The following is a 13,531-nucleotide window of genomic DNA, read 5'->3' on the forward strand; positions in this document are numbered from 1 at the left end:
TTCCCTGAGGGACAGAACTGTCCCACCCACGTTGAGAACCACTGGACGAGATGGACATCAAGAGCCCTTCTGCCCCTGACGTTAGATGTCACGCTTCTGTATTTTGATCCTGCTCAAGCCTAAATGGTTACAAAGAAGCTGACTGCCTAGGTCATGTTTCAAAGCCTAAAGTCTATCCCCAGGATGTGCTACAGATGTCTTGTCATCCTTAAACCCCATTTATGAAAATGAAAAAATATGGCATTTTCAATTCTTCCCCAGCCTCTGGCTTCCTGTTCCTGTTAGCTAACCGCATACTCCATGAAAACGCTCTGCTCTGATTGTTGTTAAGTGCTTTGTACTACAGGGAGGAAGTGACACATGGAAACTGGCCCCACCTGCATCTAGGAAGCCACAAAGAGGAAGAAGACATTGATCCGTGCCCTTGGCCTGGCTTAGGTATTACCTCTCTTAATCTTCATAACAGACCTATGAAGTACAGAATCTATAATGATGCCCATTTTATAAATGAGGCTACTGAGATTTAGAAAAGTGCAGGGATGCACCCAGTCTCTCATAGTCAGTGAGCACAGAGCCTGTTGCTGAACTCCGTACACTTTCTTTGGGCCAATCTCCTGTACAAAGCCTCTCCATTAACTACTGTTTTGACAGTAAGAAGGTCACATTTATTGTGTCCACCATAACTTACCATTGAGGCTGCCTGGAGAGCTGGGTAGGGAATGACTTCCAGGCTGGGTTTGGGATCAATGGCAGGGTTCTGTGATCAAATGGAAATGTCTACCATGGCGCTATGGATGAATACCTCTGAATGAAGGGGCATAGGAAGATAGGGCAGGGGTTGTTAATAAAATTAATAAAATGAGTGAATGATAGAAACCCTAAATAGTTGAGAGGGACTATGAGAGCAATAGAGACGAGGACTTCATTTCTGAGTTTATAGCTTCGAAAGAAGGTCAGCCTCTTATGGGGCTTCTGAGTTCAGTACGTTGCTAGAATAATAAGTCCTGGAGATGGTGTGAGGAAGATGAGATTTCTCAAGCATCCAGCATCCCACCAAGAGGTAAGCAGAAGTGATGAGAAAAGCAGGTGTCCAGAGGGGCTTGGGGTCCAGATAAAGACCCCAAGAGTGAGGGATCTGTGATGCTGAGCCCAGACGCAATGGCAGGACCTTGGACAGATCCTCCGGCCAGCCCAGAGATGAGGCGTGACCACCTACAGTACATACACATCAGCAGATGTCTATTCTCAAAGCACAGACACAATCAGGTTTCTGACATTTTAGTAGTGGTCCATCTGTGGTTCAGATCCCCTCTGATTCAATGCCCCGTGTTATGAAAACTCCCATAACAATCAGACCCATCTCGGGGATGGGATAGTCCTTGGGAAGGGAGCCAAAGTGCTAACAGTGACTCTGAAATTTGAAGGGGTCAGGCAACCATTCCGCCCGCACTAGCCCCTTGGCCACCTGGTCTCCCATCCTCCACTGGAGAAGGCGAAGCATTTGCTGAAGAGGTTGTAGAGCTCAGAAGGGAGAATTAATTTCCCCAAAGTGGTCAGACTGTGCTGAGATTCTGCTAAAAGAACAGATGGAAAAGAAGGGCCTCCATTTTCACCTTCAGCTTCATGAGGGGAGTCTTCATGTGAGCGTGCTCTGTGCCCCCTGGGGGAACACAGGCCCTGGTGCCGGACTTATCCTGCAAAGGCCCTCAGGAGAGAAGCTGAGGGTGGCTGGATTGGCCAAAGAAGAGTCAGCAGCACTGGGGCGGGGGTCCCCACCAGTGTGAGATGAGGATGAAAGTGCTTGTGTCCATTTCCCAAGAGCCAGATGTGCATTCTTCGGAGAAGAATCTGCCAAAAGAGCTTCCTGCAAGGAGAGAATGACCCAACCATAGGAGGCATCATTCTATCAAAGAACAGCAGAGGTTGGGGGAGAGGGAGCCCGCCTAACGGGTACAGCTCCATGGAAGGCACAAGAACACCCCAAGAGCAGAGAAAGCGGTGAGTGAGCATCTACCACGTTAAGAGCCCTGCTTGCAACTGAACCCATCACGTATGACTCCCTACCCCATCTGCAATCTCCTCCCTCCTCCCTGTGCCTGGCCCTGCAACACCCACACACCCCAGGGGGAAGACAGGAAGCTGTATCAAGCTGCTCACCATACCCAGCTGCTACAGCGGGAGTTTCCTACCCCGAGAACGTCTGGAGCAGGGGTGCAGTGGAGCAAAGGCACAGCGTCAATGAAAAGAAGTTATAAATTGGATGAGGGTTTGGCGTTTCGGTAATACATTCGACTGGACTTTTCGTAGCTGAAAAAAGGACTATCTATTCATGACATGAAAGAACAGCATGCGACACGACTGTTCACCCCAGGGTAGGAGGAAGAGGCCACCGAACCAGCTTAAAGGGAGAAGTTATGAGAAGGAGGAGGGTTGCTTCCTGCTTATTGAATCCAATAAGCAGGAAGCTGATGGATTTTCAATGTACGTCAATGGATTTTCAATTTTCAGAAAGTTGAAACATCATAGCAGACATTCAGATGTCTGAATGAGGATCAGGATGGATCCTGATGAATCCATTCAGATGTCTGAACGAGGATCCCAGCCGGATCTCCTTTGAGTCAGAAGGGGGCTTGAGATCTGCAGCCTCATATGGTCATTAGTCTAAAGAGTTATTTAATACTGCATCGCAAGTGTACGGAGGCGGGTTCGGATATAAGGTGCCAGTTCATAAAGCAGGAAGTCAGGAGTTCTCTGTGCCTGCAGCCTCTGAGCTACCTGCGTAAAATGCATGCAGCTCTAAGTGACCACATGGATATTCCTTGCCCTCGTTTCTGTAGCTGATCAAGAACCGGGTTTCTAAGGGATGTTCTGAGGTCATGGCCATCAGGATACCTCAGGGCTGGAAGAGTGTTGGGCAAAGGAAACTGTATTATCATGATTCAAGGATTCCAAGGACACTCACTGTTGTTCACTGTCTGTAAAGTGCAAATCCACCTTGAGTTGGAAATCGACTTCACTTAGTGCCTCTTCCACCTAGAAGAGAAACAAAGTTTAAGGACTGGTCCAAATGAAACATGTAGCCAGCCGGTTTCCCAAAGTTTAGAAGAAGGAGCTCACAGCAAAATTAACGTCATTTATGTGTAAAGCAGACTTTCCATGCATGTTCTGTGGAATTCTAGTTAAATGTGGTGCCTGTATTACATGGACAGTAGAAGGAAGGGATTTACGTCAAATTTGGGGAAAAGCCGATTTGCAGGAAAAGAATGTTAAGTGAGTTTTCGAGATTGCAGGACTTTTGAGCACCTTATTTCCAGAACAGATTTGATCTGGAATCCTCTGAAGCAGTAGTGAAGTGTTCTGTGGCACGTGCTTTGGAAAGGTTGGAGCAGTGAATTTGCAGAGAGGAAACCCCACTTGTCTAGAGATGGGACAACGCTGGAGGTGGTGTTACTGCTGGCGCCTTCGAGGGGCTGACACTATCCTTCAGGTTCATAGAAGAGGAAGCTGATGCTCAGAAAAGTCAAGTCAGTTCCTAAGGCGTCTCAGCTTTATGTGAAAGCGTATCCTTCACGTTTGTCTTGAGATCTATTACATCTAACCATTTATGCTTTCAGACACTTTAGCATTTCATGTCCTATCCATGACCGTTTCCATTCTTAGCTTTTTTTAAAAAATCATTTTTCATTAATTAGCATCGGAATCTATTTGTTCTACCTGCCAGTTTCTCAGGTACATCTAAAAGATGGTAACCCACGCCTCTTCTTTTCCCAAACTTAACACCTCATCCCCACCTCCAGGACAGTCACTTGCTAATAAGTACCAGATCTAGCTAATGTCCCTACTCAGGAAACCCAGATAAGTACTGCACGCCTGTTACAGGGCATAATCTCCTCCCCACAGCCACGCGGGATGGACCCCTTCTCCCCTGTGACCCACAAAACCCTGTTTTTTTTCCTATCCCACCATTCAACACTTCCTATAAAATTGTCTCAGCTTTATAATTTTTGCGTTATAAGCCCATGAGACAAATATTAGCTGCAGACACCTTTTGTTTAGTCCTGATAGTATTTTTTACAATGTTTTGAACAAGTAGAAAACATCTAAAAATCAGGCAATTTCACATTTCCATTGAGGGTTTCCAGCTTCTGAAAAAAACAATCCATGGATCTGGCCATGCTGGGCTGACATTCAGAAGCTCCATTTGGATCGGGCTCAGGGGACTCTCTGACAAAATCCATCTGACTGTGGCTAAATCCCCCTGGGCCATTTTCTTACCCAGTATCCCCTGTAATCCGGTATCATTAAGGGAGAGACTAGTCTTAATCCGTTCTGGATTCCCAGCTCCAGGGACAAGGTCTGGCCCACGGAAAGTATTTGTGTGTCTTAAAGGATAAATAAAGCTCTTTTCCACTCCCCACCCCTTGGTTTTTGTTTCTTTGCAAGAATATCCTCATTCTGTAGGGATGGAAATCTCTTACCCAAAGGCCTCTTTGGAAACATGTTCCTGGTGAAGCATAGCTCAGGCAGAGACATATGGATGGAATTTATCTTTAGCTCCCCAGGGTTTTAAAATTTGTTTAAAAAAATTTTTTAAGCATTTAAAAGTTAACATTTTGCTCAATCCAAGCGCTATGAATAACTTCCTCTCCTAGCTTTGTTTTGCATAATCACTCACCCCGCTTCATACACACAACCCAAGCAACACAGCCTCTTGTCACCAGTTCCTGGGAAATAAGACTGGCAGAGCAAGTCCTCCTAACCACCTCCAAGCATGCATTTGCCTACTTAACAAAAATTCGCAGTAAGCTCCAGTTTTAAACTTGCTGCAATTTTTTTAGAACAAGGAGAGAAATCCAGGCCCAAGATCAGCTGTGGCTAGATGGAGCCTGGCTATGACTTCACTGATGTCTCAATAAATCTTTAATTGCAAGATGCCCCAGAATGCAGTCACTGGTTTCTCTAACCACTCATTTTTCTTCATTGGCTGTTGGCTACGTGCCCCTTCCTCCAAACACATACATTCACACATGCACGCGCACACACTCACGCATGCATGCCCTTCCATTGCCCTACCTTATTTTCGTTAAAAGGATTGCTTCCTTTCAAGGGCGATTTTTTAAAATTGGAGTATAGTTGATTTACAGTGTTGTGTTCATTTCTGCTGTACAGCAAAGTGATTCAGTTATACATACATATATACATTCTTTTTTCATATTCTTTTCCATCATGGTTTATCACAGGTTATTGAATAGAGCTCCCTGTGCTCTACAGTAGAACCTTGTTGTTTTCCATCCTATATATAATAGCTTACATCAGCTAACCTCAACCTCCCAGGTAGATGACTTTTTTAGCATCGGGCATCAGTTTCACATAGTAGTGGAAATAAGAACAGCAGCTAGGATTTACAGAAGAGTTACTATGTAGCAGGTACTACACAGGACACCTACCACGGTCATATACTATCTTATTTAATGTGGATGAAACTGTGAATTAAGACATATTGGCCTCACTTATAAATGAAGAAATTGAGACTTGCTGTAGGAAAGACACTTCCAAGGCCTAACTAGTTAGTGGCTCCAAAGCCCAGATTCAGTCAAGGCTTCCTCACTTCTTCAGCCTTTCCCAGGGTCTCATCTGTGCTGTGGGTTGTACAGTCTCACGCTAGCTGATTTCAACTCTGCTCATAACAGCAGTAATCCTTGTATCTTCTCCCCCTTTATGAACTTCTCTCCTGAGCTGCATCATAGCTGGGGAGATAAGAAAGCAGCTTTGGAAGTCAAGCTACATGGGTACAAAGCTTGGCTCTCCATTTATTAAGTATCTGTGTGACCTTGGGCCAATCAACCTCTCTAGGTTTGTTTTTTCATCTGTAAAATGGGGGTGAAATGATTACACTTACCCCTTAGATCACTGCTATTGTGCGACTATGTAAGAAAATGCACATAAAGGGCTTAACACACTGTGTGAACAAAGGCCATTCTCAACAAATATTAGTTATTATCATTATTTCCAACTTACTATGGGCCTGACCACCTAAAGGACCCCTTCATCCACTAACTCCACCCCCAGGCCTGCATACTGGTCACAAACACAGGCTTTGCGGTCAGACTGCCTGGGCTAGGTCTGGGCTGGGCTTAAGAATCTGCATTTTAAAAAAGTACTGCCAGAGGACTAGAACATGGTGCATCTAGGAATCATACGTTGAGAAATGCTTTTCTTTTTGGAGCCCATAAAAATGCAACCATCCCACTCCTTGGCATATATCTGGAGAAAACTCTTATTCGAAAAGATACATGCACCCCAATGTTCATAGCAGCACTATTCACAATAGCCAAGACATGGAAGCAATCTAAATGTCCATCGACAGGTGAATGGATAAAGATGTGGTATATATATATATATATATATATATATATATATATATATATATATATACACATATACATATATATAATGGAATGTTACTCAGCCATAAAAAAGAATGAAATATTGCCATTTGCATCAACATGAATGCACCTAGGGATTATCATACTAAGTGAAGTCAGACAGAGAAAGACAAATACCATAAGATATCACTTATATGTGGAATCTAAAATATGACTCAAGTGAATTTAGTTATAAAACAGAAACAGACTCACAGACATAGAAAACAAACTTATGGTTACCAAAAGGGAAGGGGGTGGAGGAGGGATAAACTGAGAGTCTGGGATTAGCAGATGCAAACTACTATATATAAAATAGATAAACAACAAGGTCCTACTGTATAGTCCAGGGAACTATATTCAATCTCCTGTAATAAATCATAATGGTAAGGAGTATGAAAAGGAATATATATATATAACTGAATCACTTTGCTGTACACCAGAAATTAACACAACATTGTAAATCAATTACACTTCAATTAAAAAATGCAACCTTGGGCTTCCCTGGTGGCGCAGTGGTTGAGAGTCCGCCTGCCGATGCAGGGGACACGGGTTCGTGCCCCGGTCAGGGAAGATCCCACATGCCACGGAGCGGCTGGGCCCATGAGCCATGGCCACTGAGCCTGCGCGTCCGGAGCCTGTGCTCCCCAACGGGAGAGGCCACAACAGTGAGAGGCCCGGGTACTGAAAAAAAAAAAATGCAACCTTGTCCACAAAGATTATTTTATGTAACATGTTCCTCTTCCTCTTCAGGACATTAAGCATCTCGTTGCTAATAACTGTATCTTCTCTGCCTTGTCTGCTGGGAAGCTCAGCACTGCATGTGTGGGCCAACATCTGCAAAGGTCCAGAACTATGCTTGCGCATTTTGGTCTGTTACATTTAACTCAGGCTTTAGTTCCCTTTTGTGTTTTTCCTCTTCTTTGGCTCACTCTATTGCTATTTTTTCCCTTTTACTATTCTGTGTATTTTGTCAGCCTTCCCAAATCTTCTGGGGGGGTGTTACACAAAATGTATATAAATAATATACCTATCCTACTCCACACTCCCGGATTCTTTGCAACTTTTATGAAAACATTTGTGCCTTAAGCTGTGATTAGTTCTGTCCATTGTTATCTCTTACATTTACTTGGGCACTAACTGTGTGGACTGAATCTTCTCCACGTCTGCACTTCCCATAGCACAGGAAACAGTACGCTTGATGTGTTGGCATCGTATACACCTGCCACTCACGTTGATGGCTACGTACATGCAAGACCGTGAACTCTGGCCAACTGGCTATACGGTGCTTTGGCTGCCATAAACAGACATTCACTAGAGCTAATGCATGCATTCCAGAGATACAGCTTTTATGAACTTATCCAATTAACTTTAATTGTCACTGATTTGGATGTAATGATTAATGATAATGTTGTTTGCTGCCATATGGATTACCCCCAACACAATAATAAATTATTAGCTTGTAGAGATAAGTGATTTTATATGCAGAAGTAAACAATATGTACCATATGAACAAAGTCTTGTACAAAATATGTACAAGACTACAACCCATGCTGGCAAACACACTCCCTGTTCAACCTCTGAACTATGGCTTGTTGCAAACTTGTGTGACGCTAAACTTGAGTGCTGGGAAACATTAACCTTGAAAAGCTTTAAACTGTTAGGGGCAGGAAGAAGAGTCTGATGGAATTAAGATGGAATAATGACCAAGAGACCTGAGTAATGTCCAAACCCAGCCTCCAGTCACAACCATTCTGCCCAGGAAGGTCTTTGAGATCAACGTGCCAAAGGACAACAGCCCATGAGAAATCAAGTGACTTTCTCTTAGTAGAATTCGGAGAAGCTGAGCTTGTGCATGAAGCCCAACTGGGAGTCCCTTAACCCTCAAAACCAGCTCCAGTATCTTTTCCTAAACTACCTGTGTCCACCAGAGTCCAGTAAAGAAGTAGATGATGCACTCAGTTCATTAAAAAGAGTTGATTTATGAAGGTGTGGGGGAACTTAGGGAAAGCAACCAATGATGATGGCTGGGTACCTCGGGGTTAGTCACTGCAGGACTCCTCAGCACCTCCTCATTCCCACCTCACAGCCTTTGTCCTAGCTGTGCCCTCCTCCCAGGATGCCTGGCCCCTCCTCAGCATGTGGTCTCAGCTCAGTGTTGGCTGCTCAGGGAGCTCTCCTGTCTGTCACTTCCCCTCCAGGAAGTAATCGCCATCTCGTGTGAAGGTTGTGTTGAAGCTGAGCTCTTGGAAATCTGAGTATCTATCAGGAGGCAGCATGAAGTCTCGCAGAGTGCGCCTGCCATGAGTTCTCTTCCACTTTGGGCCCAGCTGTAGTTTCACAAGACCTCCAACAGGGGTGAAAATTCCTACTCTTATTATCTGTGTGAGTGTATCTCATGGATGAGTGAGCTGAGCGAGAAGCAGTGGGAAGGCTCAGCAATAGAATGTACAGGATGTATTTATTTGATTGCATGGTGATGTATTGATCTCATGTTAAAACATAAGCTCTCAGACACCAGGCATATTTTCTTGTTCATGATTTTTATCTCTAGCCCACAGTAGGTGCTCAACAGATCTTTGATGAATGCATGGATTCATAAATGAAGAATCAGTGACAGCTTTTCACATGGAGCCACACAGGGGAACTCATCACTACCTCAAGCACAAAAGATGTGGACAAAAAGCCATGGGAGGGACTTCCCTGGTGGTCCAGTGGTTAAGACTCTGTGCTCCCAATGGAGGGGGCCTGGGTTTGATCCCTGGTCAGGGAACTAGATCTCGCATGTCACAACTAAAAGATCCTGCATGCCGCAACTAAAGATCCCGTGCGCAGCAACAAAGATCCCGGATGCTGCACCTAAGACCTGGCTCAGCCAAATAAATATATTTTTTTAAAAAGTCAACTGAATATAAAACTTAAAAAATGCCATAGGACATGAGAGGAGTATTAGAAGGCCAGTAGAAGTCGTTATGCGTGCTATAATGCCTGTAGGGGATGCCCGTAGGGGACACATCTCTGATTAGGCTCTCCTAAAGTAGGAGTATACTTCCACATCTTTAAAGATACTCTAGCAGGGAATGGCCAGCTGGAATACGGTAAAGAGGATTCGAGGCGGGGCTGGGAGAGTGAGAAAAATGGTTTAGACTTCAGATATTCTTTTGAAACATCTGATTTTTTTAAAAGGTACAAGTGATTTTTTAAATTTTTTGAATGTTTTTGGAGTATAGTTGATTTACAATGTTGTGTTAGTTTCAGGTGTACAGCAAAGTGAATCAGTTATACATATACATATAGCCACTCTTTTTTAGATTCTCTTCCCATATAGGTCATTACAGGGTATTGAGTAGAGTTCCCTGTGCTATACAGTAGGTCCTTGTTAGTTACCTATTTAATATATAGTGGTGTGGATATGTCAATCCCAATCTCCCAATTTATCCCTCCCTGCCCTTTCCCCCCAGTAACCATAAATTTTGAAACATCTGATGTTAATATCAGGTTACTACCAGATGTTAATCTCATAAATAGGAAATGTTCAATCAACTTTCTCCAAGGCCTCTGGGCCTTGACTCATGCTGTTCCCCCGCTGTACTGGATGCCCTTCTTCTTTCTTAGTGTGATGAACTCTTAGTCCCAGCATCTCAAAGCCAGCTCCTTTGTGAAGCCGTTGATGTCCTCCCACAGAGCTCATCTCCAACCCTGGTGCCCCTTGTTCTTTTGCACATGCAGCTGGCACAGTGCATTTCAGCTACCAGTGCCTGTCTGTACATCTGTTTATCTGATGGAGCATCCATCCTTTGAGGGATCGGCCCTGCTGCCTTCTTCAGCTTTGTCCATCATCCGAGGGCCTGCCCCAAGCCCTGCACAAAGCAGATGCTCAGCAAACACCTGCTGATTGACCTGCTAACGGAGGCCCAGAAAGACGAGCAAATGGGCGAAGGAGGAATGAGTGAGACAGTCAGCAAGTTAGTCAATGGGACCCACTTGGAACATGAAACCAGCAAGTATATGAACAAAAGCATGAGTACAAAAAGGAATAAATCAGGAGGTGCAGGAACGCTCTGAAATCCCCAGTCCCAATCTGTCAGATTTCAGAGCAAATATACAACGTCTCCTTCACGTCCCATTCTCCTAGCACTGGATACAAAAGGCACAGGAGGGAAGAGCCATTTGTGGCTGGTGGAAGATTCCGGGACTTACCCTTTCACCATCTAAGAGCAAATGAGCTCGGAAGATCACGGCATCGTTGATGGGCACCTCTTCGTTCCTGTATAAGATCTGAAAGACTCGGCTGTGCACAGTGCTCTCGTGGACACAGGCTGAGTGCAGGCTGCCGCTGTCTGCAAAACAAGAACCAGTAGTAGCTCATGACTCCCGTCCTGGCCTGGATCTGCGGCCTCCTTGGGGGTCAGTCCAGCTCAAGGAAAACAGTGGCCCCAAACTGCATTCCAATTCCCAAAGACCAAAAGCCACAGATGAATGTGATTCCATCACACAAGATTTATGGTCACTGAATCGGGCTGGCATCTCAGAAAGAACCTTCTTCAGTCCTTTATAAGTCATAGGATCTTGGCTTAATCACTTGCCGTGCAGTGGGCAGTGTTCCTTGGCTGGAAATTAGTACCCGCTAAATTCTTTACCTGCTCACATAACCCCTCCTTCATAAAGCCTTCCATAATCCCCCTCTCCTGAAAATAATGAGAAAAGCAGAGAGATAAAAACAGAAATTGGTCTTCTACAAGGATATCCTAGCGTCTACAGAATCTCTCTCTCCTGAAAGTGTTGTTTGCACAGCACATAGGATATGAAGGATGCTCTGTCTTGAGTTTTAGATAAATGTGCTAATTCTAATTACATTAGATATACAGTTTTCTAAGGAACTTGCTCAATCCCATGTCTTCCAGTGCATTCTAACTGTACCCTAATCCCTAAACATTGTCTCAAAGTTAAGTTGAATTTCAGGAAGATAAACCTACCCAAGGAGGTTAAGAGATCTTCCTGCATCCACTGACCAGGGTTACTATGAAGAGAAAATGGGTGAATTCTTCCAAATCACTTAACACACAAACTGCAGAGTTGGAAAAATATAGAAATCTTCTAAAATAAATAATGGTACTGTTTATATAATATAAAGCAAAGATAACTCATTCATAATAATGGCCAAGTGGTATTTCACAGCTTCCAAAGTGCTTTTCAAATGTGTTTCTTCCCTTAATCCTCACAGAAAATTGCTAGGGTAAGTTTTCACCACAGATGAAGAGACCAAGCCTCAAAGAAGAGGAGGGAGGTGTCATGACAGTCGCTATAGGAGAAGGCGTTGTGTGGATTCATCCTCACATCCACCTACTTAACAACTGAGAAAAGACGTCTTGGGTGAATGAATAAAATGCACCCATTTCCTAGCAAAAGACAGGTATGCTATAAAGGTCTACTGAAAAACGGAAATAGTGTGATTGCAAAGGGAAGCAAGAAAATTTTTTAAAAAGCCCAACCAGCAAAGGAAAACGGCTTGAGTGCCTAGTGCAGTGTCCCCAGCTGGCTGGAACAGTCCCTTGTAAACAGGGACAAAGGGTTACTGTCACCTCCCCATGCACAGTGACACTTAACACCTGCATTGTAGCTTCAGAGTAGGGAAAAAGAAATGTAAAATCCCAGGTCGTTTCCAAGGCTGCGTAGATGTTCATGCTCTAATTTGCACTTCATCGTGAAGGAGATAAAATTTCTGGCCTGACACAGCCCTATTTAGACCTGTTGGATTCAAACTGATGTGGCTTTTCAACAGAAGTGATCCTTGCGTGCAAATGCCCTTCTGTTTTTATTTGCTGCACCAGCCCTTTTTCTATCACTGTCAAGGCCTGGTTGATCTATAAGCCAGGCCGACAACGTGGCAGAGGATGGATGGGGTAAATACTCTGAAGGTCAGAGCAACACTGAGCCGTCTAGGACCTGGAGGGACAGCCAGCAAAACAGTTCAATCACTTGCCTTCTTGGGCAAGTGACATCACTCCTTGTAACAGCGGCTTTCCATGTGAAAAACAGGCATCTCCACACACTGACCTTCTGGGATCAGCGTAGACAGAAGAGGAAAAGATAAATCAAGATCTGAAGATCAAGCATGTCCTAGGCATGCAAAATGCGGTAGGATGACTTTTTCATTGTGTTTCAAGAAAGGTCGTAGCACTTTCTGTTGAATACATTTCCACCGGCTACATACCTATGGGAGATGGAGCTCCTCTGATTTTGAGCAGATTGACAAACTAGATCACAGGACTCAGCAGTATTTACAGAAGATCGTGGCATCCCAAGGTGCCTCATTAAGCCCAGGATAAGGCATTTCTGATGCCCTGTGAGACTTTCTGTGGCATTTTCTCATCACTAGTAAGTAGGGCACAAAACAGGTGCCTCCTTGCAAAGGAAGGTTCACTGATCACAAGACACCCTCTGGGGTTGTGGGCATCACTGGGACAGCGCCTGCCTGCTTTGTTCCCACTGGGATCCTCCCTTCTTCAACAATGACAGCCCACACTTGGACACCTTGCTCATTATCCTGGCTCTCTTCCTGACATGCTGAAGGAAAGCTTCCTTTCTTCCCCTCAGCAAGGCCACTTCCTGAATTTTCTATGACTGGCTCATTTGCAGGACCTTCCTAGGCAGACAGAGGGCGCTCGTTCACACCTTGTTCTCCTCACCCTCTTATGCACCAGGTTCCGGGCACCTAGAGGTGAGGGCAGTGCCTGCTCTCTCTACTCTGAAAGAACTTGCTCATACCTTGGGAGGCTGCCGCTTCCTAGCAGTGGGGTAAAAAGCCACTTTTCTCTTTAGACTGTTTTGTTGTCTTTGTTGTTGAAATCACAAACTCATCTTTTTTTTTTTAATCCCTTTCTAACTTTTCATCGGTGAAAAGAACATGTCTCGGTATATCCCAAGTGTTATTTCAAATATTCTGACACTTTTTTTTCCCTTAATGTTATTGGAGTATGGTTGATTTACAATGTTGTGTTAGCTTCAGGTGTATAGCAAAGGGATTCAGTCATATATATATACATACATTCCTTCTTTTTCAGATTCTTTTCCCATATAGGCTATTATAGAACATTGAGTTCCCTGTG

At 44.2% G+C, this 13,531-nt stretch overlaps 1 protein-coding gene across 1 annotated transcript in view; it reads right to left on the reverse strand.

Annotated features, from left to right (window-relative positions):
- The window catches only part of FAM135B (family with sequence similarity 135 member B), a 166,827-nt gene that overhangs the window by 83,158 nt on the left and 70,138 nt on the right, over positions 1–13,531 (reverse strand). Inside the window, exons 3-4 of the mRNA XM_060116030.1 lie at positions 10,623–10,762; positions 2,963–3,033 (exon numbers count right to left, since the gene is read on the reverse strand). Coding sequence (XP_059972013.1) covers positions 2,963–3,033; positions 10,623–10,762 — 211 coding nt within the window. The remainder of the gene's footprint in view (positions 1–2,962; positions 3,034–10,622; positions 10,763–13,531) is intronic.

This window comes from Mesoplodon densirostris, chromosome 13 (genome assembly GCF_025265405.1).
Source record: "Mesoplodon densirostris isolate mMesDen1 chromosome 13, mMesDen1 primary haplotype, whole genome shotgun sequence".
Classification (NCBI taxonomy): Eukaryota; Metazoa; Chordata; class Mammalia; order Artiodactyla; family Ziphiidae; genus Mesoplodon; species Mesoplodon densirostris.